This window comes from Neomonachus schauinslandi, chromosome 3 (genome assembly GCF_002201575.2).
Source record: "Neomonachus schauinslandi chromosome 3, ASM220157v2, whole genome shotgun sequence".
Lineage (NCBI taxonomy): Eukaryota > Metazoa > Chordata > Mammalia > Carnivora > Phocidae > Neomonachus > Neomonachus schauinslandi.
This window is the reverse complement of record NC_058405.1, coordinates 185,477,786-185,505,191: the sequence shown is the minus strand read 5'-3', so window position 1 is coordinate 185,505,191 and position 27,406 is coordinate 185,477,786. Positions and strand designations below refer to the sequence as shown.

Here is a 27,406-nt window from a genome sequence, read left to right as displayed (position 1 = left end):
GGTTAAATATTCCAGAGCATATTAACATGAGGAAATATTACAGAGGCATTATAATAGTTTAGAAGAATTTTGAATGACATGAGAAAAAACTGATTCTATAATATTAAAAAGCTGAATATGAAAATTGTATGTATGTTATGCTAACCACGCCTTCCTCCTGCCATGAAGTGTTAAGGAGGATATTCATAAGGAACTATAATATACCCAAATATTAGCAGTGGCTATTTCTGGATGATGGAGTTACAGGTGGTTTTGATTTCTGCTTTACACTGCGGTATTTTCTAAATTTTAGAACATTAGAACATGCTTAAATACCTTTTCATAGACAAAGGCATTTACTTATGCTTTTCTAATCTGATATAAAGCTTCCTTTTTAAGGAAAAGAGGGCATCAAAGGGGCCTACCTAAGAACTGGGGCACAAGGAAGTGTCTCTCACCCTCCTGCCTATCTAGTGCCACATGGCTGCTCCTTCTGGAGTCTTCCCCACTAGAGCTCGTTTTCCTCATCTCCAGCACCTAGCGCACACACAAGGTGCCCAATAGATGCTTTCGGAAGACATGCCGAATGAAGGACTCTATGACTAAGACAATAGAGACCAATTCTACAAATATGTCTGACCATCTGACCAGAGGCTTACTCTTGTGCTTCAGTGGTGATGTAAATTATAAGACCAAGGAAGAGTCAGATAGGATGAATAGCCCGTTCTTTCCACTTTGCACCATATATCACACTGTACAAAAATTCAACAGTAGAGAGCCAGAATGTTCATTTCTTTCAAACAACTGTATTGGAGGGGAGGAACAGAAACATTAAACATATGAGTCAACAAAACATATTGCTATGTACAGCAACAGGGGTGGGGTGGGGAGAGAAACGCCACACGGCCTCCTGAGAGCTGGCTTCGGCCATGAGCAGGCCCACCCTACGAGATGGAGAGATGGCGGAGCCAGCATCTCTGTAGGTGGGCTGGGGATGAGACCCAACTGTGAAGAGGCTGCAAGCTCACAGAGGTGGGAAATGAGAGCTACTGCTCTTTTTGCTTCTGGCTAATTAAAGCTACCTGACTGTAACTAGGGTAAGGGAACTGGTGCTAGACTGATTCATTCCCCTACTTCTGGCCTCCAGTTGGACCTGCTAAGCATGGTACTAATCAAAGGAATAATTTACTTAATTGCATGAAACCACCCCCAGAGCTAACTCAGCACCACCGTTCTCCATTACCTCGCCCGATTCCCCAGAGCAGTGATGATGAGCTGCGAAGAGCGGCCTGGGTCACAGGGCTGAATTTCAGGTGAGCGGGGGTCAGCAAAGTACGGACCCCAGGCCAGATCCGGCCTTGTACTTGCTTTTTTTTTTTTTTTTTAAGATTTTATTTATTTATTTGACAGAGAGAGACACAGCCAGAGAGGGAACACAAGCAGGGGGAGTGGGAGAGGGAGAAGCAGGCTTCCCATGGAGCAGGGAGCCTGATGCGGAGCTCGATCCCAGGACCCTGGGATCATGACCTGAGCCGAAGGCAGACGCTTAACAACTGAGCCACCCAGGCGCCCCCTTCTACTTGCTCTTGTACAGCTAAAAATGGTTTTTACATTTTTAAATGATCGAAAAATCATCAAAGGAAGAATACTATTTTGTGAAATGAGAATGACGTCAAATTCAAATTCCAGTGTCCTTAAAGTTTCGTTGGCACACAGCCTGCTCACTGGTTCGTCTGTGGCTACTCTCATATTGCAACAGCAGAGTTGGGGGGCGGTTGAGACAGAGGCTATATGGCCCACAAAGCCCCACATACTTACTATCTGGCCCTTTATAGCAAGTCTGCCGACCTCTGACCTCAGGGCTGCATGACCCAAGGACATGCAGAATAGCACTCCACAGCAGCTCGGGTCCCAAGGTATCTAAAAATTATTTCGCTAACAAGTTAATCTTTACAATCAAGTCCACTCCAAGAAACTGCCCGATGTTTGGGCTTCAAAATTGTGCCAGGAGGGCGTGATAGAAGATGTAGCTGAGAATTTGGTAAAGGCTCCTTTAGTTTGGAGGAATTGCCTAAGATAGAAATAAAAACTCTTCTTCACTACAACTTTCTCTAAATTCAGAAAGTCAAAGGCTCAGTAGGAGCCATTCACGTCCCTGACCACCTGCTGGGGGACCCCAGAAGGGGCCCAGTTTCTTGCAGGCCATCATGCAGGTTTCTCACAGAAGTCTGCACACAGAGTGGGGGCTCTCTCTAAGTGCTATCTCCTGACTGAGGAACGTCGGGCGGGAGAGAAAGCCCCCGAAAGCTGTAGGTGTAGCTTCCTGAAGATAATCAATGTTCCCTGAGATGTTTTTGTTTGAGGGTTCTATTTACTATGCGGCTACCCTCCCTTGCTATCCTTTCTTTAAGGCAACCGCTAAGGCACAGAACTCTCAAAGGGGCCTGAGGCCTTGTCAGACCACAGGTAGTATTATCTCCCTCTCTAGAGAGGAGGCTGCCTGGAGGCAGGCTTTGTGTCGGGCATAAACAGAAGTGCCAGGGAGCTTGCCACTCTCAAGGCCTACTGACAGGCCTGAGTCACAGAGCAAGAACCGAAATGGAGTGAAGAGGGGGGGCTTCTCACAGTTTCCCTTCCCCCAAACTCAAGATTTGCATGTGATTACAAACCATTATGGTTCCTTTTACTACCAACACAAAAACATCTGGGCCCCCTTTAGGGGCATCTCCTTTCAAGAAACAGGAGTGACATACATGATAATAAAGAAAATGAGACTAGACTCTGTGGAGAGTCTAGAATTAACATGGCAGCAGGAAACGTGAAGATGGGAAGAAACCACCAGGAAGGGATACTATTCAACTCATCCAGCCAAAAAGCTCAAAGAATGCAGTGGGCATCTGCGATTTGCTTTTTGGGCAGTGAAACAAAGGAGTGTCATTTCACTGAGCTAGGACCTCTGGAGAACGAGGTTCGAGCTCTAGGTAAAAGAGACATGTGACGTGAAGCCGGCGATCTGACCTCTAAGGCAGTGCTTCCGAATCGGTCCCACACCACACTACATACACAACTTGCTCATATTTGATAGCACACGAGGGTGAGCAGACAAGACTTTAGCAGGTGGTCCCCTGGGGACTGGAGCTAGCCCAGGCGGCCCCGAGGGCTGAGGGTGCACCCTCTCTGATGGGGCTGAGGCAGCTCTGGCCTAAGCTGTTGACTGCAATCACCCGGTGGTCAAGTAGCTCTGTATTTCTGTGGTTGTTACAACCTCCAAACTGGTCCGACCCTGACTCAACAACAGGCACTACCCTAGTATCCCCCACCTCCCTCATTCTGAAGGTCCTTACGGTAAACTGATTTCTTGGAAAGGGAAAACTTCTGGATTAGCAGATTTATTGTGCATCCAAGGGCCTACTGTGTGACACAGATGGTGTCCTCTCTCACAGAGCCTCTCTAATTGAGGCGAGTGTGAAAGGGCATATTTTTTAAGGACCGCCACCAAAAATGTGGACATGGTGAAATGAGGCAAACAAAGCCTCAGAGAGAAACTCCAAACAGCAGGCTATGCCAAAAGCACCAAGGAAAAATGGATTTTTGCGAGGGCAAATGCAGGCAGCAGGCCCAGGGGAACAAACACGGTAGCTCCTGAATGGGGCCATTGAGCTGATTTATAAAGGATCTCGCCAGTGTCCCTTGCTGCGGGAGACTGATGTGCTCCTCCTTCTAAAGCTGTGGTCCACACAACTTGTTTTCTGGGGAACCAAGGAATCAACTCCAAGGATGTACATCCATTATTTTCAAACCTTAATTAACTGGAACCTAATTAGGACTTTTGAGGGCTTCCCCCTCCTCCCGGCCCACTTTGAAGGAAAACTTTTCTCTCTTAAGTCAGCATGGTGTTAAGTGGAGAAAAATGGAACAAAGAGTCAGCTATCTGGATTTCTTGCATATAAGCAACTCACTTAACCTTTGGGGGGGGCATCAGCTTGCCAATGTATAAATTGTGAGAGCCAATGAGATATAGATATCTAAGGTTGTTTTCAGCAATTAAATTGATTCTAAGATAAGCCAACAGACCAGTATCAATCAATAATCTGTGATCATTCTTCTACCTTGACTACCATACCCCTCCTACTGTGAGTTGAGATCACCTAATAGTGATCTTTTACAGTTTTATAGTTATAGAGCATTTCTTACACTTAATCCAATCAAACATTCTAACAATCTGATAGGGTAAGATCTCTAAGATGTTATAACAGAAGCCCTCTAATTTGATGTGCCTGAAGGAGTGGTTAGTAAGTTATTGTAGGAGCTGACTAAAGGGGAGAATCAGGGCGCCTGGGTGGCTCAGTCAGTTAAGTGTCTGATTCTCAGTTTCGGCTCAGGTCATGATCTCAGGGTTCTGGGATAGAGTCCCATATTGGGCACCCTGCTCAGTGGGGAGTCTGCTTGAGATTCTCTCTCTCCCTCTGCCCCTCCCCCTGGCTTATACTTGTGCATGCACTCTCTAAATAAATAAATAAAATCTTTAAAAAAATAAAGAGGGGAATCATACATAAAAGATATATTTATAACTAATCATTTAGCTTAATTTATATAAATGTACATTCATTCATTTTTAAAAATATAAAGCTTTTTAAAAGAGGATAATTGGATTCCTACATTTTTTCTGATAAATTATGTTCATAATTCAGTGTCTGTAATTTATAATTTTTGTTTCTTTTTTTTTTTGAGAGAGAGAGTGAGAGCGTGAGTGAGAATGAACAGCAGAAGGGGCTCCATTTCACAACCCTGAGATCATGACCTGAGCCAAAATCAAGAGTCGGACCCTTAACCGCCCGAGCCACTCAGGTGCCCCTACAGTTTTTGTTTCTTTAAAAGACGGAGAACGTAGACATCTGTAAAGCCATCTGAGTACAGAATTCTTCATGAATTTTATGATTTTCCCCCTATTTTTTTATAGTTGCACAAGCAAACAGCAGAATTTTTACAGATTCATCCTTACTGAATCTTTTCAAACAATTTCAGTTTTCACAGAAACAACTTTCTTTTTTATGCTCTTATTTGATCAGTATATCTTATTTGATTCAGGTAAATTGCATGGATATTTGATGCACACAGTTGCCCTGGTGGGAGCAGAGGCAGGAGGGAACGTGAGGCAGGCTGCACAGCATGCCGTGGGCACCGATCATTGCGTCGTGCACAAGGAAGGACGAGCACCAGCTGGCGTGACCACCCATGAGGCATCCGGGTGAAGAGTTCAAGAAGGCAGGGGGAGAGGCTTGTCAAGAGCTTGGGAAGGAGGGCAGGGCTGGAGAGACAGATTTTGGCATCATCAGCATCCAGTTAGTAGTGACAATCGTAATAGTAGAGGAGTTCATTCAGGGAGTGTGGATAGAGACAAAAAAGAGGGTGGGGGAGACTCCAAGGAACGAGAACCCTCTAGGGGACAGCAGAGGAAGAGGCTTCTGCAAAGGGACCAGCAGGACATTACTGGAGATGTCTGAAGAGAAGCAGAGAACCAGGAGATGAGCTTCAAAGGGCCAGATGCAGAACAAAGTCCAGGAAGCAAGAACTGAAAAGCGTCCTTGGATTTGACAGCCAGGTAGCCCCTGGTGAGTATGACCTGGGGTGTGTTCGTGCCCCCACAAAGCATTTCACTGAAGGAAGGCAAGGAGATACTCTGTCATCTCCTGTACTTTTGGGCCCTCTTCTACTGGCTCGGCTGTCTTCGTCAGCGGCCACTCTACCTCCTGCCTGCCCATCAGCATTCGTAAGCAGACAGGCTGCCTGAGCCCAGGCCAGGGAAGGAGGAGCATGAGAGCTCCAGAAGATGCCCTGACTCCCTCAAGCCCAGGCAGAACAGCGTGTCCACTTGCCCCAGTTGCTGCTAACTTATTCCTAGGCCCAAGGCCGCAACTATTTGCAATGCCTGCTGAGAAGTTTATCACAAAAGCTAGGATAAAATGAAATCTTCAGTTAGAAAGTTTTAAAACAAAGCTTTTGAGAGCCCTCCACGCTGGAAGCCTCAGACAAAGGCATCTCTGTGAGGTTGCCCCCTTGCTGGTGGTCTCCATCAGCCAATCCTGCTGCTCAACTCATTTTTCAAATGCCTAGAGACATCCCCCAGCATAGAGTGACCAGGCAGGGAGAGCAGGTTCTCGGGGGTTTGAGTAAGAAATATAAATAAGAAAAAACCCTGCACAATCCAGAACACAGGCCCTGCTCCCTAACGTACTGACAACTAAAGAGGAAAAGGATTCCTAAGTCGTAGGAGTTGCCACACATGGAAACGAAAATGTGATCAAGTTTGAGCGACAGCTTCCTAAGTCCCATAGGGCATGGCTGTGATACTCAAGAGCAATCAGTACCATTCCAGGCCACCATGTTCCTCAACCGTCAACGTTCTCCAGTCTCTTCAGTTCTCCGCCTCTTTAAATATGAATCCAGAATTTATAAACATATGACTCTCTTTGGAAAATAAGGGATAAAAAGAAGTACGTTTTTTTTAAAGCCTCATGATCAGATACTGGTCAACTACCCTGTAAACTTCCATGTTCCTGTTCCCACCTCCATTCAGAGGGATGTGAGGGAGAAACTGAGGGAAGGCTCAAATATTGGGTTACAGCCTGGCTAGCAAAGACCAGCTGGGAGTTCTGGTCACAGGGCCACACACACGGACACCACCCTTTTGCCTTGGCTCATGTCAGTGGGTGTCGTGTGCCTGTGAAGTTCGGAGGGTGGGTGAGACTTAGTCCTTGCCCACCTCAGAGAATGCGGTTTTAGTGCTGTGACTGGGGAAAGAAGAAGGGAAGATCCCAAGACTGCCATGTTGAATCTCATGCATACTAGGTTCAAGCATAAGTCAAATCTGTTGGTTGCACAAAAAAAAGAAGTGACTGACTTGATCCAGACGCAGTGCGCCGTCCACAAACCGTTGTTTTCGCAACTCCTTTGCGATTCCATGGAGATTCAAGACAGCCTGGTGTATCTCCTCACTGGTGTGCTCCGGGGAGATGGGCGGCAGCTCCTTCTCAGGGATTTTCTCGGTCGGGCTTTCAATCATGCTCTGTGCATGCTCGTAGCTCAGTTTGGTACAGGAGCGAATGATGGTCCGACCAAACCATTCACTAAGGATCTGCAAAGACAGATTGTGAAGGAATCATGAGGAGAACTTTTCCCAGGCTTTTCTTTCATGCAACCATTCATCCATACACATTCTACAGAGATTTGCCAAGCACTGACTCTGTGCTCAGAATGGTGTTAGGTTCCAGCTAGGCATGACGACCATCAGATGTGGAAGCGCTACCCTCAGGGAGCTCAGACTCTGAGGGATGGATTTAACAGGCCGTGGTGGCATAAGCAAGGGCCAGCAGGAGGGAGACTCAAGGTGAAGGGCCTGCTGGAGCGCCTTTTCATTATTTTGAGTGAGTGGTTGGTCATCAATAGCAAACTGGAAGAAAGAGAAGGGGCAGAGGGTAGAAGCCAAAGATGTGACACATGGGGACTCTGTGGACTTGGTAATGGATGAGATGTGGGGTGAGGGAGAAAGTGGAGTCACTGACAGAACACAGGTGAGAGAAGCAGGATGGAGGCAGAAAGAGAAAAGGAATTCCAACTTGTTCTATTTGGGCCATTTATGTAAAGACAAAGGTCGAGAACAGGGTTTCTCAACCTCAGCACTATTGAGTGGACTAACTTTTTGTTGTGGGGGTGAGCCTGTGCCTTGTAAAATGTTTGGTGATATTCCTGGACTCACCAGACATCGCCAAACATCCGCAGGGGGGATCCTCGGCCTAGGCTGAGGCCCACTGGGCTCGAAAGATCCACCCAAGTGTAGTAGTGGTGCTCGCTGTGGTGGGATTACTGCTGATTTGTATTTTATCCTTTAAATTTGCTTGTATTTTCTATAAGGAGAAATTATTGCTTTTAAAACAAAAACAAAACAAATGTTAAAATATTTTGGGGACTCCTGAGTCTGAGGTGCAGGGAGGAGATCCAGATGGTGGGCTATGTAGCAGGCAGCTGGGGTGTGGGGTTGGGGCGATGACTAATCTGCAGGTGGGAAGCTGGCAGCCTCGGCAGGAAGGTCTGAGAAAGAAAGAAAGGGCAAGGGAGAGTCAAGGCGGCATTCTCTACCACCTCCTCCATTTTAGGGGGCAAAAAGAGAATCTGGAGAGTGAAAACAAAAAACAAGAGAGCTCAAAGGGATAGGAGAAAGATCAGGAGTGTCCAACAATAGGGGAGAGGGGCTTTAAGAAAGGAGTACTCAAAAGCCACAACAGACAAATCCAGAGCACTTACGAGGAGACAAGACGCTTCCCACAGAGCGGCCATTTCAGGCAGCGACCCTATGAGGTAGGTTTTATTATCCTCATCCTGCAAAGGCGGGAACTGAGGCACGGACACAGTAAGTGACGTGTCTGAGGTCACAGGCTGGGGAAAGGCACAGCCAGGAACTGAGCCGCAGCAGAGCCACCTGAGTCTGAGCTCTTGGCCACTGGGGAGAGTCACATGCCACTTGGATGCCAAAGAAGATAAGAACAAAGAAAAATCTTTGCATGTAGCATTTGCTTATTGGTGATCTTTGGGAAGGCTTTTTAGGGGGAAAAGCATGGGGTGGGGTGGGGCGGCAGAGTCAAATGGCAGAGATTTGGGAAAGGCTGCCACAGCGGGCCCGTCCACCCTCGGGGCAGCCAGATCCGCCTGCCCTCGTGCCAGGCAAACAGCAACATCTCCTCCGTGCGTCACGATGTGAAGAAGTCTGGGAAGTCCTGGGTTAAGGACAGGTGCATGGTTGGTGGAGGCAAGGCAATGAGCGTGGATGACCACTTCCGGGGGGGGCTGGCAGGACAGAGGATTATGCTGGGTTTGTGGGGTGAGGGGAAGAAGCCAGCACAAAAGGAACGGATCCTGGGCCAAGGGGAGGCACCCATCCATGAGACAGGAAGAGTGGCCTGGAGAGGAGGCAAGAAGGAAAGGGGAGGCGAGGGAGGCAAGTTTGGGGGCAAGAAGTGGGGAGGTGAGAGCACTCACATCAGCTAGCCCCATTCTATGGGGCAGAAGGCAAAGGATGAGGGGGGCTAGGTGGGGCTCAAAGGCATGAAGAAGTGGAAAAGCTCTGAGATAAATATTGTGGGGAATGGATTCATGAGCAAGGAAAAGCCAGATGTACTGAGAGGCAGAGGGGGCTCGGGAGGAGGGAGAGAGGTCTAATCAGTTGCGGAACCTCTCCGCCTGGGCTTGCAAACATCCCCTCTGCCTTCCTTTTCACAGGTCAAACCATTCTGTTCACAACCTCCGAAATATGCTTCCTGAAAAAAAGTCATCTGAAGGATCCATGGGTGTTTCCAGGGGGAAAGGAGAGCGCCCAGCCCAGACGAGCCGTCCATGCCACACAACCTCTATAGCACACGGCTGGTTACTACCCTGGAAGGCTAGAGAGACCCCCCCTCTATAGCACACGGCTGGTTACTACCCTGGAAGGCAAGAGAGACCCCCCTGATACCCTAACCTGCCCCTGAAGGAACAATGAATACTCTTAAAATGGCAGCCAAGAAGCACAGGAAGAGAATGGTTGAAACTACCCTCGTTTTCCCTTGATTCAGTGCAAAGAGCCTCATTATAGAGTCTTGGATCTGTAATATCAGACTTTAATTTTCTTTAAAAAAAAACAAAAACAAAACCCAACCCTTAAACTACACTTTCTGGATTATTCCAAGAACCACTCCTACCCAAAAATATAAGTGATTCAAATACTGTGCTCATGACTCTTCTGCTGCAGCAAGTAGGTCCTGAACTTGGCTCTCAGGAGGTGTCTGTGTGTGTGCTGAATGCAAGAGAAATTAGACAGCCAGTTTGAGGTATCGTCCAACAGTCCCGGTGGGGAAGTAGTGCGTGCAGGTCTCCAGAAGAGCCCCTTTCAAGGTCAGCCCATGCTTGTCCTTCTATTACATCCACATTTCCTGAAAACTCCCCACTAATGGAGTTGCTCCAAGCTCCTCTAGAATGACAGGGCCACGACTTATTCATTCTTGTGGTCACGAAGATTTCCCCTGGAGATTTAGCTTATTTCCTTTTCTCCGTTTCACTCCAAACCCAGTCAACCCTCCTCCTTCTATGTGTCCACATTTTGTTTGTCCGTCTGTCTTTAGCATGCTTGGGGAAACTTCCCTTTCCATTCGATTCCACACACCTTACAAGCAGTTCCACAGATTCCCTCAGGTATCCAAGGCATAGGATATCTGGCCTCCTGGGGTCTGTGTCCCATTTTTCCTGGAGGACCCAGAAACCACAGCATGCTTATACAGGTAACCGCCACACATAGGTCAGGCAGACTCCCACCACCCTGACTGGGCATCTATTTTCACGTAAACTAGTGGGTCAAGAACTGCTTTAAAAACCTAATGAAAGCCCCAGGTCCTCTCCTTTGAGATATTTATGCACCAAATATTGCAGTAAGTTCCACAAGGTTCCTAGACACTCTGCCAACCCCAAGCCCATATGTCCTCGATCTAAACAGAGCTTTGTTTCTCCCTCTGATTATAGTGCTGAGTGCTGACCAGAGGCCATTTTTCATCCTCAGGAGTTCTTAAAATTTATTACCTGTAACTTGGCAAAATCAGAAGTCTACCACTCCTTATCAAAGCTTGAGAACAACACACATTGGCTGCACTATCTATCTCAGTTAGTTTGAGCTAATTTTTCCCTAATGGGCACCTCTACTCCTCTAGCTTGTTTCCCTAACAGTCGATGATGGGCAGCCTTCTTACCAGCACACATGAACAACACCAAGTCAGATCATGGTATGGATGAGAAGTTTCCTAGAGTGCTCTCACCTTACTTGAGCATCCCCTCCCCTTCATGCCTGCATCCTAGAAAATCTGCACCAACCTTCTTTCTGAATATACAAAGGACTGAAGTGGAAGCTCTGAAGAGCCATCAAGAACTTTCTGGCCCAGTGACTATGGCCTCAGGCAGCAGAACCCATCCTGCTTTAACACAATCCAGTGATTGTGGGAATCATCCCTGATAGATTTAAAAAATTCTTAGGCTGGGGGCGCCTGGGTGGCACAGTCAGTTGAGTGTCCAACTCTTGGCTTCAGCTCAGATCATGATCTCAGGATGGAGACTGAACCCTGAGTCGGGCTCCATGCTCAGCACCAAGTCTGTTTGAGATTCTCTCCCTCTCCCTCCCCCTCCCCTGAGCACACGCATGCTCTCTCTCAATAAATAAATAAAATTAAGAAGAAAAAATCCTAGGCCAGGAAAACGTGGCGAGGCAGCAGGGAAGCAAGGCTGCCCATGACTGCAGACAGGGCAGCAGGAAAGCAAAGACCCAAATGGGGGTGGGGGTGGGGTTCCCAGGGGCAGCGTGCCTTATGGTACGGGAGGAAGGTTTCTCTCTGGATGGAACACCTCATTAATCTCCAATTTGGAAACTGTCTTCACATCAACACCCTGTCCATAACCAGGGCCGGTGGCAGAAGACAAAAGGACAAAGAGTTTTTCATGGAAAAAGTAAAAAAGCCACGAGGAGCTTCATAAACAAAACCCTTCAGAAAGAAGATCATGTCCTTCTTTCCTTTGCTTAATCACGGGATTTGGGTCACTCCCTTTCTGCAGGCGGCAAGTTTCCCGCATACGCTCTAGGACATGACTGTTTAAACACTGGATGAAATGCTGTGCCAACACCCACTGAAGGCATACGGCTGAAAGCAACCTGGTTAGAAAGGAGCGAACAGTGCATACCTCGAGCCCTCCTTCCACACATCTGGCGGGAGTGCACCGATCAGCCCATTTTACAGTTGAGAAAATAGGCTGGCGGTCTGTGAAAGGTCACACAAGCTCCTAAGTGGCAGCCAAGACTGGATCCATGTCTAAATACATAAGATTCAAAATTCAGTGTCATGTGTGTTATACCTCAGCTGAATATACTGTATTTCAGCTGAGACAGACAGTGAGGTAAAGGAAACAAAGTATGCCTCAAATACATATCAACTTTCTCTAACTTACAGATACAAAATTGTGAGGAAACATATCCTTTGGAAATTGTCCATTTCCACCCAACTGTATTTTAAAATTTATTTTGAAAAAAAGGTCAGTGCCTCCCTTGTAAGAAAGAAATCTCTGATTCAAAAAACTGCGAATGAGGTTAATTTGTAATTTTAAGGGATTCGATGCAAAATCACTCCTGTAGCAGCTCTGGGCTTCTGCATGTAAAATATCTGGTTCAAAAAACTTGTCAGGAAGAAACATTTTCCTGACCGGAACAAAAGCAGGCTGTCCGGGGTGGCCATGGTGGGGGTTGGACAGACTTCTGCTTCTCGCACCTGTGAACACCAGGCAGTCATAGGGTGCGAGCACAGCACGCACGAGGCGAGAGAAGTCAACGGTGCCAAGGACACTTCTGAAGAGGAACTGGGCAGAAAGAGGAGGGGCTCCAAGACAGCTGGGAGGGGCAGACAGCGGCCTGTCCCATAGAAGGTGCTAGAGTGACTGCATGGGCACAGGCAGCAGGGTGGGTGGTAACTAGCTGAGGGGCAAGCAGGGGTCTCCTCTGCTAGGCCCACTGTGACTGGGTGAAGCCCAGGTCACTTCTTAATGAATGAAGAAGGCCAAGGTAGGATTAAAGAGTAAATAAGAGATGGAAGCCAGGTCTTTTCCTACTGTGTGGAGAGGCTCTGAAGCCACGCTGGGCCCACCAGCGACCTTGGCCAACGGTGGGGAGGAGGGAGCTTGGGCAGCAGAGAGCTTGGGCAGCAGAGGGCTGTGAGTTTGCCAGCCTGTTTTAGTTTAGAAGGCAGACTGATTATGGGTTAGGTCTTTCTGGAAGATTTATTTTATAGAAAACAAGCCTGACTAAACTGTGCCCTCGTGTCCTATCTCAAGCCACCTGCTATCAGCCTAGTCTGCTGACCCCAGACTATAATTGGGCCCCTTCCCATCCTGATCGGGAGGCAGCTGTCTAGACTTCTAAGCCTAAGAGGAGGGAGACAAGGAAACTTCCTCAAGTGTTTGCCTCACAAACCTAGGCAATGGCAGGAACGTGAGAAGAACTTGAAGACTCGGATGTGGTTAGGAGATAAGAATTCCATTCCTATGACAGAGGTGGACGGCACCACGCCTGAGCAGTCCTTGAAAAGGGTTCTCTTTACCTCAGACAGTTGCACGAGGCTGGGAAGTCTAAGGGCGGTGTGGAAGGAAGCTGGAGGTGGAGGGAGAGGGAAGAAAGTGTAGGAGAGCAAGGGAGGGAGGCTTCTGAGGACTGGGTTCAGACAGACCCAGGAAATATAAAATAACAAACTTCTGACTTTCATTCACTCAGCTCCAGCCTTTCAACAAGACCAACCTGGCCCAGCTCTCAAAAACAGAGGTCCTAGGGCACCTGGGTGGCTCAGTCATTAAGCGTCTGCCTTCGGCTCAGGTCATGATCTCAGGGCCTGGGATCGAGCCCCGCATCGGGCTCCCTGCTCAGCAGGAGGCCTGCTTCTCCCTCTCCCACTCCCCCTGCTTGTGTTCCCTCTCTCGCTGTGTCTCTCTCTGTCAAATAAATAAATAAAAAATCTTTAAAAAAAAAAAAAAAAAGAGGTCATTTAAAGACACCTACCACAGTGACCCGTTGTATTGTTTACTAACCCTTGGGCCCAAATCTTTAAACTTTTTAAAAAATTTTTAAAAGATTTTATTTATTTATTTTACAGAGAGAGAGAGTACAAGCAGGGGGAGCAGCAGACAGAGGGAGAGGGAGAAACACGCTCCCCGCCGAGCAAGGAGCCCGATGTGGGGCTCCATCCCAGGACCCTGGGATCATGACCTGAGCCGAAGGCAGACGCTTGACCGACTGAGCCTCCCAGGCACCCCCTAAATCTTTAGATTTAAATCAAATACACTATTAATAACATCAAAATGCAGGAGACAAGCTGATTAAAAATAATTTTTAGCTCTTTGCATGGCAGCCTTATAAATGATAAATGTCTTTTTTGGTTTCGTTTTTTATTTCTTGAAAATATTTTGTTTTGTATTCTTACTTTAGTCCCAAGGATTCACAGCAAAGCCTGTGCTCACAATTTAGTCTGCTGTTAGTTACCCTGAAGTGACCTTAGGTAAGCCTCTAATTGCCCAATGCCTTCATTAGCAAACTGGGACACGAGAGGCCCCGAGAACACAGCAGAGTTTTTCCAAAGGCTCCTTTGGTCTTGGGTTGTTCCTACAGGCCTGACATAAAACAATTCTGCCCCTGCCTCCACTAAGGACTAAAGATGGATATTCGGGGAACTTTTCTTTTATTCTCAGAATCAGCCTTGGAAGCTTCTGTCTCTCACTGGGAGCTACTGGGGCAGGATTTCCACTGCAGGGTCTAAGGATGAAACACAAAACCCAACAATGTGTTTCTTTACCGGTAACCGAAGCCCCAAGTGACATGACACTGTGCATGAACCCCAGCTCTGCGGGCTTGCTGCAGACACCATGATGGCCCAGGACGCGCACGCCATTTTCTGTTTCTAGTTTCACAGGATCCCCGCAGGTGGCAGCTGGGGCAGCAGTGGCAGGGTGAGCGTGGGGAGCGGTGGGGGCGAGAGCCTGTGGAGAGGTCCGCGTGGGGAAGCGGGCGGCGCGGCTTTGCCAACGACATGAGTCATGTGAAGCCCTCCTCAGCTCTCAGGACACCGCTCAGGAGTGCTAGGAAGGCTGCTGCAGATAAAAATGTCTCACCCAGGGGAACATCAGTCCAATTAAGCAGACTAAATAAACAAAGGACTGTGAAAACAGGTATGCAATTCACTTTATGAAATCATTTTTGAGCATACGTGGCACTGTGCTGTGTGGGGAGGAGATTACCAAATTAGGAGTGGGCTCTGTTTACAAGGATGTTTAAGATCTAGAAGGACAACAGATCTGTGCACAAATGGCTCGCAAGCGCAGGGGACAGGCGTTGCAGGGGTGGAGAGATGGGAGAACGGATTCTGAGGGACGGTGGGGGTTCTCCCATCTGAGCACCTTCCCAGACTTTCCAGGGGTCCCCACTCTTCACTCCCTCTGGGCTGGGAGTGCTAGGGGTCCTCTCCTCCTACTGAGGGCTAATCCCTGACCTGAGGTTGGGTCCTGAGCCTCCCAGTCCTTTGTGACCTGGCTCCAAAAATCTGTTCCTTCTTTCCTCATTTTCAACATCTCCTTTTCTTTTTTTTTTTTTAAAGATTTTATTTATTTATTCATGAGAGACAGAGAGAGAGACAGAGGCAGAGGGAGAAGCAGGCTCCCCGCGGAGCAGGGAGCCCAACGCGGGACTCGATCCCAGGACCCTGGGATCATGACCTGAGCCGAAGGCAGACGCCTAACCGACTGAGCCACCCAGGCGTCCCTCAACATCTCCTTTTCTATTCGCCTTCCCCTATAGCCTACAAACATATCCCAGTATCTCTTATCTGGTTATTAAAAGAAAACAGGAGAAAAAAATCTCAAAGTGATTCTCACTCTTCTCTCACTACAGTGGTAATATGCATTAATCATAGAAAACTTAAAAAAAAAAATACAGGTGGGAAGTGGAGAAGAAAAAGAAATCTCCTATAAATGCACCATCAGGAGATAACTACTGTTTCTATTTTGGTGCATATTTAATTCCTGTATCTTCAATACCTTGTGTCATATCCAAACAGAGCAAATATTCAGTGAGTCTTTACCAAATGAATGAATGAAGGACTAATAATGGTTTCGTGGAAGAAGTGGCATTTTAGATGGATCTCAGAGGTAAGTAGGATTGGTACTGATAGAGGTGAGGGGAAGGACATGCTAGGAAGAGGGGAAAGCATATGCAAGGTCTCAGGAGTGTGGCAATTTTTAGGCCAAACGAACCCGTCGGTGGCAAGAGTAGAGGCAAAGGGAGGATGGGCAGCACACGGTCACAAAATGGGGGAAGAGTTGGTGGAGGTCTATGCACATCATGCTCTGGAGACTGGACTTCTGGGAGTAATCCTAGCCCACCACCATGCTGTGAGAGCATGCTGAGCAACAGAGTGATGGGACCAGATTCACCTTCTGGAAGGTCATCTAACAGCACTGGGGAAATGGAATGGAGAGCCATAAAGAGAGTCTCCCAACATCCTAAGGGAGGAAGGCAAGGACTTGAGCGGGGCAGCGACTGTGGGAACAGAAGAGAGAGGACCGATTAGAGACAGCTGGCGAAGGGAGAGCCGTGAGCACTCAGAATGGATGTGGCTGGTGTGAAGCAAGCTGGAGATTGAGAGACCGAGTGGCTCAGAGGATGCCGACTCCATTAAAGGATCTAGACAACACAAGCCTTAAACCCAGGTTGGAATGGGCGCATGTTTTACTGCATGAAGAGAAGCGGAAAGATGAGGGAAGGCGGAGAGGGACTGTCACTCTCTGAAGGGGGGCTTCAGCAGATCCAGTAGCTGGTCCCTCTGGTTCCCAGGGAGAATTGAAAGTCACCTGAGGAAATGGTGGATCTTGAGGGAAGAGGAGTGCAAGGCACAGTGGAAGGTTAGGGCCACAAATAAAGGTTATTCAGCGATGTAAGTAGTAAATAAAAGGATTCCCAAGTAGCAGCCTAACTGGTAGACACCACGATGCTCCCACAATGTCCAGCGTTCCAAATGGGTGCATCAGGCAGGGTCTGGACAGATTTTTCTAGAACTACCGGGAATGGGCAGAGACCTGATGCCTGCTCTCACATGGCAGTTTGGGAAGTGTGATTCTCTCAACTACAGTCAGGTCATGGAAGCTGGGGTGGGGAGCGGCTACCTAGCGGAGAGGTCAGTTTTACAATAAAAGCCAGCTTTTCCCATGTGAGCAAAGATGCTCCAGGAAATGAGAAGAGACTCTAGTCCCAAGATGACTTTGTAGTCCATGCATTTCTAGCAGAGAAGACAGGGAGAAAGTAATAGGAAAAAAAATCCCATTGTAAAGACTTTTTTAGATTTTATTCTGAATGAGAGACTGCAGAGTTTCTGAAAAGGAGAGACAACGACCTAATGTCTGACTCAGAAGAATCGCTCTGACTGCTGTGTAGAGGAGATGAAGTGGGGCAGCCGAGGCGAGGAGGACAGTTAGGAGGCCGCTGCGGTCCAGGTGGGGGATGGCAGCTTGGCCCCAGGTGACAGGGCTTGCAGCGGTAAGGAAGGGGGGCAGATTCTGGAGGCAGTTAAAAGGCAAAGCTGAGGTGATTTATTGGTAGACTAGATGTGAGGGGCGAGAGAAAGACCAAAGTCAATAATGACCTTCTGGGTTTTGGCCAGCATAAATGGCTGAAATGAGGTTGCCCTTGATTGAAGTTGAAATAAGCAACTTCTGGCGCATACTCCCACAGTCCGGCTGAGCCAGATGGCACATGGCAGGGACGCTGTGGGAGATGCAAGCTGTGGATCGCTACTGTCATTGTGAGACCCTTCCTTTCTTATTCTGACCTTTGACCCTGAGGTTTCATGGTTCTAAGGTCTAAGGACTCAGTAATCAAGCCTAATTATTGCTTATGACCTCTTTAAAGCATAACACTGGTGTTTTTACAAAGGTGACTTCAAATGAAGCTGTCGTCTGATGAGTGAGGCACACAGGACATGGTGTCTGTTTGCAGGGTCTTAGTGCCGAGTGACACAGAAGTGCTGGAGGCGTTCGGGAGAGCACGAGGTCACTGGTCTCACATGGTTAAAGTGGTTTCGGGGTATGAGCTGGAGCTTACGAAGCACAAGATGTCACTGGGTTTGTTTTCTCTCACGACAATATAAATGTCGAAATCAGAGAACAATGTTCTCACCACCAATATGTGAGAAATGTGCCAAAAAAAGACCCTTCAGAGTTTATTGACCTCAGTATCTGGGCTTTGGCTTAATGAAAGCATAGACGACCAGGATTTTTCTAGTGGCTCTTTTAAAAAAAATCTAGTGGGTGTTCGAAGAAAGTTGGAATGGCCTTTCTATAGCTGGTCATGCCTGCTCCAGAAAGTAAGACATTCTAGCAGACTAAGGAAAAATGCAAGACCTTCTCCACTTCAACTCCAGGTGAGGCTGGTGGCCATGTAGAAGCAGCAGCATGCTGCTGGTGGCCCTACTCTGGTTCCTTCTAAGGCCATTACCCTCGAGCAGCCACCACCACATACAAATCCAGCCTCAGGCTCTGGCCACTCTCCTCATTTACTCGGGTTCTTGATGCGGGGCCACCTCCCTCCTCAATGGCCTCCTCCGGCTCCCTGACCCTCCCGCCTGCTCCCTGCACCCGCCGCCCCCCTCCCCACTTAATTCAGGCTTTCCTTGCCAGGGTCTTGAACAAGCCCCACCCCCGGACATGAGTCTGGCGTCTGACATCTCATTTCATGCATCTTGACTGTAAGAGGTACTCATGCTACACTACATCTCAGGACAACCAACCAACCAGGCCCACCCACCATGTGGTCTCTTGGTCTGTGCAGGGTGTGGCCAGTGGGTCTTGCTCCATGTCGGTCCCTAGCCCAAATCCTTGAACTTCCTCCTTGACTTGGTTTGGTGGAGGCTTGATTTGGTGCCCTCCTGGACCCCATGCCTACTTCACACCTGCTCTCCAGCCCCTCACATGCCAGAAGCCTTGCTCACTAGACACTGCCTCCAACAGAAACCTTAAAGACCAATGGAGTTCTCAGAGTTCACCTCTTTTGAGTGCTTCTTTTATGACCCTCATATTTAGTAGTTCATTAGATCAGGCAGCTTTTTATTTCTTGGGTTTGATGCTGGCAGGCATAATTCAGATTTAAAGTTTTTTTCTGTTGACAAGTCAGTTTTCTTCTATGGGCTTTTATTTTCTATTTCAACTTTTGCAAAAATAAGCATTTATAAAAATATAAAACTAATACACGTTTTCAAAAAACATTAGAAAATACAAAAAAAGTAGAAAAAATTACTCAGACGCTTACTACCCAAATACAAGCACTATGGGCATTCTATTTTATTTCCTTCTGATCTTTTTCCATTCATTTCTTTTTCCCATGTTCCCACCCCCACCAAAATATGATTGTTGGCCTACTGTCTTCACAATTCCCTGTGTATCTCAGATCATATTTGCTTCTTGACTCAAAAAGGAACTTATTATCAGATATTTAGGAGTGGTAAAAACCAAACGTAACGTGTGTAACTTGTTTTGCTTCCAGTTCCGACAAATCAGTTGGAGACAATCGGGGGAATGTAATTATGGACTGGGTTGTGGACGAACCAAGGCATCAGTATTAATTGTTAGGTGTGCTAACAGCATTGTTGTTATGTAAGAATATGTCCAAATTTTTAAGTCACATATCAAAATATGAGTGAAATGACATGATGTCTCTGGTTTGTTTTAAAATACTTTAGAGAGAGAGAGAAAAGGTTGCCAGTAGGGAATCTGGGAGATAGGGATGGTGGGTTTATTGTGCTATTTTCTTTACCTTCATGCATATCTGAAATTTTTCAAAGTAAAAATTGAAAAGTTAAAGTATCCATAGTTCAAGCAGACAAATAGTGTTCAAGGCTTGTTATGAAAACCAGCAGCCCTCTGTCTCTTTCCTCTCCAAGGGTAACTTCTTTCACCTCTTCCAGCAGGTTATGTTGCTGTTTACTTCCATCTTTCTATACAGCCTGCTTGATGACTACCTCTGGTTTTTCAATTTTAGGCATTATTCAAAACTTTTCACCATAGAAGAAGAGAATTTATTTTTCTTTCCACATGCACTCCCTTCCCCCAACAAACACACATAACCATTCCAGGCCCTCATCCTCCCAATGGTTACATTATCCTATCAGAATTAACTATTATGGTTACATACATACTAAGTGTGACTGTTCTTTCCTACACTTTTTTATTTTCACTAGAATTAATAACTATCTTGTCTTCATTTGCTTAGTTTTTCTGTATTCTATGTACATGAATCCACCCCAAACTTTCCACCGACTGTCTAAAACAGTGGTTCTTAAAGTACAGTCCGTGGCCTCCTGGGGGTTCCTGAGACCCTTTCAGGGACCTATGAGGTCAGTGCTATTTTCATAATAATACTAAGGCATTCTTTGTCCTTTTCCACGTGCTGACATTTACCCTCACAGAACAGAAGCACTGGTGGGGCAAAGTGCAACCGCTTTGGCATGAATCAGGCAACAGCAAAACAACATCAGGGGCTGGGGTACTCTCTACCACCTCGCTCACAGCAACAAAAGAGTTAGCTCGCTTCAGAATGTTCTTGATGACGCAGTAAAAGTTTTTAGTTTTATTATGTCTCAATCCTTGAGTCCTTGTCTTCTTCACTTACGCTGCTTGCTGAAGTATGATGGTCGTCTTGAAGAAAAGCATTCATGTAACTTTGAGCTGTAAGCTAAACTGACTGCTTTTTTTTACAGAACACTATTTTTACTTTGGCACCTCGAGGAAAACAACTGACATTATTTATTGCCCATGATAAAATTTGAGCTTTCACATAAATTAGAATTTTGGAAACCTTGTATCTGACACATGATACGTGTTTCCTTATACTTAAAGACTTGTCTAAGATCAGCAGTGATATTTACCAATGTGATTTTTTGATATCATATAATGAAAAATGTTTACATTTAGAAGATCAGCATAATGAGCCAATATTTTCTAAATGATGTAAACTTTCTAAGTGCATGATAAAAAAAAAATCACTGCATGGGTAAAAGATCCATTTAAAGTAGAAGACAGATTTTACTGTAACCCAGTGAAAAAAAGTTCAGTTGATATTGTCTTAGTCTACTAGGGCTGCCTTAACAACATACCCCAGTCAGGGGGGCTTAAACAACAGACACTGATTTCTCACAGTTCTAAAGGCTGGGAAGGCCAGTTTGGTTCCTGGTGAGAGAGGCTCTCTTCCTGGCTTTCAGGAAGATCACCTTCCCACTGTGTCCTCACATGGCAGGGAGAGAGAGCAAGCTCTCTGGTCTCTTCTTATAAAGACATTAACTCTATCAGATCAAGGCCCCACCCTTATGAACTCATTTAACCTTAAGTATCTCCCTATAGGCTCTACCTCCAAATACACATTGAGGGCGTTAGAGCTTTAAGAAATGAATTTTGGGGGTACAGAAATTAGTCTGTAGCAGATACAGTCTCAGATTCTAGATTGGAACTAATTTTTAAGAAACTGCCAAATCCTGGTGTAGTACAAGGACAAATATCCACAATTATCTGAAAAAGCAATTAAAATACACCTTTCTTTCCCAACGATGTATCTGTCTGAAGCTGGATTTTCTTCACATACATAATTCAACCAAAATAACTTATCCTAACAGATTGAATATAGAAGCATAGGGGCGCCTGGGTGTTAAGTGTCTGCCTTCGGCTCAGGTCATGATCCCAGGGTCCTGGGATCGAGCCCCGCATCGGGCTCCCTGCTCAGCGGGAAGCCTGCTTCTCCCTCTCCTTCTGCCCCTGCTTGTGTTCCCTCTCTCGCTGTGTCTCTCTCTGTCAAATAAATAATTAAAATCTTAAAAAAAAAAAAGCATATATGATAACCTGGTTTAATGTCTTTAGTACAGACGTGAAAAAGATTTACGAAAATATAAAACAAGCTTCTCTCCTAAATTTTAGAAAATGTAATTATTTTTCATAAAGTGTTATTTATGTTAACATAATGGACTGGGCTTATTATTATTACTTTAAATTAAATAAGTAAATGCTTAAAGTTTTTATTAGTTTTAATTTGTAATAGGATAAACAGTAAATTCACATGAACAAAAGCACTTTGAGATCATCAAAGATTTTTTTAGTGTCACAAGTCCTGGGACTAGAAAGTTCTATAACTGCTGGTCTAAATCATTTCTCAAGAAATTCAGACACATAGATGTTTTAACCACTTCATTTTCTTAAAGACATCTCTCCTAGAGCCTTCTGGCCTGCTGCAATCTGGATCGACTATTTTCTATACGTTCGTAGGACTTTGTGCCCTAGGGGCTTTCTTCACCATCATCTTACAGGTGTCAGCCAATTATGGCCCATGGGTCAAATGCAGCCTGCAACCTATTTCACTTTTTAATTTAAATTCAATTTAATGAATATATAGTGTATTATTAGTTTCAGAGGTAGAGTTTAGTGATTCATCAGTTGCATATAACACCCAGTGCTCATTCCATCACGTGCCCTCCTTAATGCCCATCACCCAGTGACAGCCACCTATTTTTTAAGTAAAGTTTTACTAGACCACAGCCATGCTCTTTCATTTATGTACTGTCTGCTTTTGCACCACAACAGCAGAGTTGAGTAGTTGTGACAGGGACTGAAATGGCCTAAAAGCTTAAAAAAAAAAAAGTGCTATTCTTTACAGAAAAAGTTTCCCAATCTGTGATCGAGGTGATTCTTTCACTGCTTTCCTTGGTTTATTAGCTCCCTGAATCTTAGGTCTTCCTCCTTCCTGATTTACTCTTTCATTTTGGTGAAGCACATCTTCTGGTAGCTTCCTCAGAAAGGGTATAGGAGAGGTACTTTTTTTTTTTTTTTGAGGCCTTGCATGTCTGAAAATGTCCTTTCCTACTCACACATTTTATTGAGAGCTTAGTGGGGTACAGATTTTTTGCACAGAAATCAGTTTTTTGGAAACCAGGAAGCTTTATTTCATTGCCATCTAGCTTCTAGGGTTATAATAGAAAAATAGTCTGAAGGTATTCTGAGTCCTGATATACTGTATGTGATTTTTTTTTTTTCCTTCTTAGAAGCCAAGAGGATCTTTCCTTTGTCCTTGGTGCTCTCAAATTTTATGACGTCGTGGCCTGGAGATGATGCACAGCCACCATGGTGCTAGGGCACTGGGTTCTTTCACTCTGGAAAGTCACATCCTCCGGTAAAGGGACATTTCCTTGAATTATTTTGTTGATCATTTCTTCCCCCTCTATTTCGACTGTTCTCTATTTCTGGAATGTTGACTGAACAGATATTGGATATCCTGGACTAGTTCTCTTATTTTCTTATCTGTTCTATATCTTTCTGGGACAATTCCTCAACTCTTACCTTGAGTCTTCATTTCTTCTATCATGTTTTAAATTTTCATGAGCTCTTCCTTCCTGCCCCCCCAGCCCTGTTTCTTTTGTAAAGTATCTAGATCTTATGATATAATTTCTTAAAAAAAAATTCTCATGGGATATAAATGACAGTTTCTTTTCCCTGTATAGTCTGTTTTGCCTTAGTTGCTTTTTCCTGTTTGTTTGGTTTTTTTATTTCTTGGAGAGGCTTTGGTCTTGTTTGTCTCTCTCTTTTTTAAAATTTTATTTACTTATTTGAGAGAGAGAGAGAGCACGAGTGAGGGGGAGGGGCAGAGGGAGAGCAGACCCCCCACTGAGCAAGGAGCCTGATGCAGGGCTCGATCCCAAGACCCTGGGATCATGACCTGAGCCGAAGGCAGACACTTCATCGACTGAGCCACCCAGATGCCCCCCACCTCTCTTTTTTTAAGTAATCTCTTCACCCAATGTGGGGCTTGAACTTATGACCCCAAGATCAAGAATCGCACGTTCCACCGACTGAGCCAGCCAGGTGACCCTCAGTTGGCTCTTTATACATGGAAGTAAATACTAAAATGCTGATTTTTAGTGAAATTCCTCAAAGCTCTGCTTGTGTTGGTGGAGCTTCCTGCCTCTAGGCTTTCCTGCAGGGAGACGCAGCTGGGCTATTGGTGAGGAAGCCCCCAAGGTTCTGATCTTGATAAATCTTCTTCACACTCAGATTCCTCAAAAAAAGAGTTTCTCATCTCCTGACTTGAGGGTGTAAGGCTTGGCAACCAGAATTCTGGGCTTGGTTGGAAAAGAAAGCTGGGATTTTCAACATTCAGGATGCTGGCACTCACTCAACCTCTCCCAAGGGACCACGACCATCAGGTGTGTTTGGTGTCCTCTATCAGACATTCTTCACTTGATATCCAGTCCATGGAATAAATTTCTGGTGTTCTTCCAACTTATGGGAGGGGCGATCTTTCTAAACAAATTTTCGACCAATACAATCAGTTTCGTCTTCACCCACCTCTCCCCCACTTTGTGGAGTTACCTGGTGCCATCGATTTCTGAATTTCTTTAGGGTTCTGCTATGTAAAATGGGGTTGTTTCTTGGCTTTCTCCATCGCTGGCTCAGGATTCAGCTTTCTCAGTACTGCTAAGTCAGTTACCACTCATCCATCTGCTTCCAGCTTCCAAAATTTTGTTGCTGTTGTCTGCTCTCCCATTCTCTTTGTCCTTGTGGGTTTATGTCTTTAAAAAAAATCTCTTTGCTGTTGTTTTAGTGAGGTTTTGGGAGGGAATGAAAGTAAATGTGGGTATTTGATCCTCCATCTTTATTTGGAGCCTCTTTATAATTCAATATCTTCTTTTTACTTCCATTTAATATCACAGCATAAACATTTCCTATGTTCTCACATGGTCTCTATCACAGCTTTAGTAACTGCATCACATTCCACTGAATGCCACATCTTACTTCATTGTTGCCTTATTTTTGCATGTTTAGGGTTGTTTCTGCTTGTGGGGAGGAGACTAGTTTTTCCTGGAGTTATGTTCTATTTATCTGTCTTATTTAGGCCCTATCTTTAGGGAATGCCTGCTGACATTCTTCTCCTTTCTGTTCTTAATCCAGTGGGTCTTGATTATGGCATTATCTTGTGCCAATTTAATTCATCTTCAAACTACCAGGTCACCTGCACAATGCTGGGGCACTAATCTTCCTAAAATGTCACCTTTCTCACGACACTGCAGAGGAACGCTAACACCCAGAATTCATTTGTGACTGGCATTTGAGGCTGCTTCTAGTTTGACTCCACCCCGCCTACCCAAACTCACGACCCTTTCCCCAGATGTCCTCTCAGGATGTTCCTCCTGCCACTGCCAAGCCACATTCGCCTTCATGTCTATCTTATCTCCTGCACTAAGCCTCCCCACTTGACTTTGCTTACACAATTTCTTCCTTCACCTGATAAAAGATAAGAAACAAATAACTTGTTTCTAATTGCTTAGGGTCAGTCTGGCCTTCTAAATGGACTGACAGCTCTTCAGAGGCAGGGGGCTCTTTTCTGTTCTTCCCTGCGGTAGCTGCCCCTACAGTGGCCCTCATCCTCCCACCACGGGACTCCAGCTTGGCCCCAGGCACACAGTGAGTGATTAACCGGGACTCATTGAATGAAATGGTCATGGGTGTAAGTTGTTACCTTGCCCTCCGGGGTTAGTGTCCAGATCACAGAGAAGGTCAGCTTGTCGGTCATGGGATGGAGGCTGCACAGCTCCTCGCACAGCAGTCTGGGAAGCATGGGGACGACCTGCAAACAGAGAAGTGGCCCGTGAGCACCTTCCTACAATCTGCAGGAGTTTACCACAGGCTTGGGAGCAGCCCAGAGGGCAAAGTTTTGGTGAACAGCTTGAGCTTCCGGAGCAAGCTGAGGATGGAGGCAGCTTTTTTCCCCAAAGACTGCAGAAAGACCAGGCTATCTGGTACTTTTTCCAAGAGCTTCTAGAGAAATGGGAATGTGAACTGGAAAGGTGAGAAGAATTGGTAACAGGGAAAAAATACATCACAGCAATGAAAAATGACTTTTTACTCTATACTAAGACCAAAGCTCTAGAGTCAAGAATGACTTGTACTTTTGGGTGTAACTATTCCGGTTGAACTATATACTTAAGAACCCAACGTCTTGGGCGCCTGGGTGGCTCAGTTGGTTAAGCGACTGCCTTCAGCTCAGGTCATGACCCCAGGGTCCTGGGATCGAGTCCCGCATCGGGCTCCCTGCTCTGCAGGGAGCCTGCTTCTCCCTCTCCCACTCCCCTGCTTGTGTTCCCTCTCTCGCTGTGTCTCTCTCTGTCAAATAAATAAATAAAATCTTTTAAAAAAAAAAAAAGAACCCAACGTCTTATACTTAAATCTTTAATTCAAGCGTATTTGTGTGTGTGGTGTAAGACAGGGGTCCAGTTTCATTCTTTGCATGTGGCTGTCAGTTTTCCCAACATCATTTATTGGAGAGACCGTCCTTTCCCTAGGGACCGTCAAAGATTAGTTGGCCATATACACACAGGGTTATTTCGAGCTGTCTATTCTGTTCTATTGGTTTGTGTGTCTGTTTTTATGTTGGTACCATACTGCTTTGATTATTATAGCTTTGTAACATAGTTTGAAATCAAAAGTGTGGTGCCTCCAGTTTTGTCTTCTATCTCAAGATAGCTTTAGCTGGTCAGGGCTAGCTTTTGTGGTTCCATATATGAATTTTAGGATAGATTTTTCTGTTTTTGTGAAAAATGCTATTGGAATTTTGATAGAGATTACACTGACTCTGTAGATAACTTGGGGTAGTATGGGCATTTTAACAATATTAATTCTTGCAATCCAAGAACACAGGGTGTCTATCTTTACACTTATTTGTGCCTTTGTCAATTTCTTTCATTGATGTCTTATAGTTTTCAGTGTACAGGTCTTTCACCCCTTGATTAAATGTATTCCTAAGTATTTTATTGTTTTTGGTGCTAGTATAACTGGGATTGCTTTCTTAGTTTCTAAATCATCTCAGATCTGTTAGAATGGTTATTACCAAAAAGACAAGAAATAAAAAATGTTGGTGACGATGTGGAGAAGAGAGAACACTTGTACAATGTTGCGGGGACCGTAAATTGGTGTAGCCATAATGGAAAATAGTATAGAGGTCCCTCAAAAAATTAAAAATGGAATTACCATTTCATCCAGCAATCCCACTTCTGGGTATATATCCCAAGGAAAGGGAATCAGTACTTTGAAGGGATATCTGTGCTCTCATGTTCACTGCAGCATTACTCATCATAGCAAGACATGGAAACAACCTACACGTTTGTTGACAGATGAATGGATAAAAAAAATGTGTATATACACATATACTATGGAATATTATTATCCATAAAGAAGAAGGACATCCTGCCATTTGTGACAACACAGATGAATGTGGGAGAGCATCCTACAAAGGGAAATAAGCCAAACAGAGGAACTCAAATACTGTACAGTATCACTTACATGGCAGTGGCCAGGGGGGAGGAAAAATGGGGAGATGTAGGTCAAATGGCACATACTTTCAGTTATAAGATGAATCAGTCCTGAGGATCTAAGGTACAGCATGGTGACTACAGTTAATAATAGGGTGTTGTACACCTGAAATTTGCTGACAGTAAATCTTAAGCATTTCACCACACACACACAAAAGAGCTGTGTGAGGTGATGGATGTGTTCACTATCTTCATGTTGGCAATCATTTCACAATGTACATGTGTCTCAAATCATCACATTGCACACCTGCAATACATACAACTATATTTGTCAATGATTTGCCAATAAAGTTGGGATAGATAAAAGAACCCCACTGCTGAGTATAAACTCATGATGGGGTTTTATTACAGTAAAATTGCAGAATTAACACTTTAGTGATTGAAAATATCACAACTGACCAAATTGCTTGTTGGAACATTAACAGGATACTCCAATAAAA

The 27,406-nt window shown here is 45.4% G+C and overlaps 1 protein-coding gene across 1 annotated transcript in view; it reads right to left on the bottom strand.

Annotated features, from left to right (window-relative positions):
• Window positions 1–27,406, bottom strand: part of DIS3L2 (DIS3 like 3'-5' exoribonuclease 2) — a 349,227-nt gene that overhangs the window by 66,187 nt on the left and 255,634 nt on the right. Inside the window, exons 13-14 of the mRNA XM_021690362.2 lie at window positions 25,118–25,225; window positions 6,881–7,114 (exon numbers count right to left, since the gene is read on the bottom strand). Coding sequence (XP_021546037.2) covers window positions 6,881–7,114; window positions 25,118–25,225 — 342 coding nt within the window. The remainder of the gene's footprint in view (window positions 1–6,880; window positions 7,115–25,117; window positions 25,226–27,406) is intronic.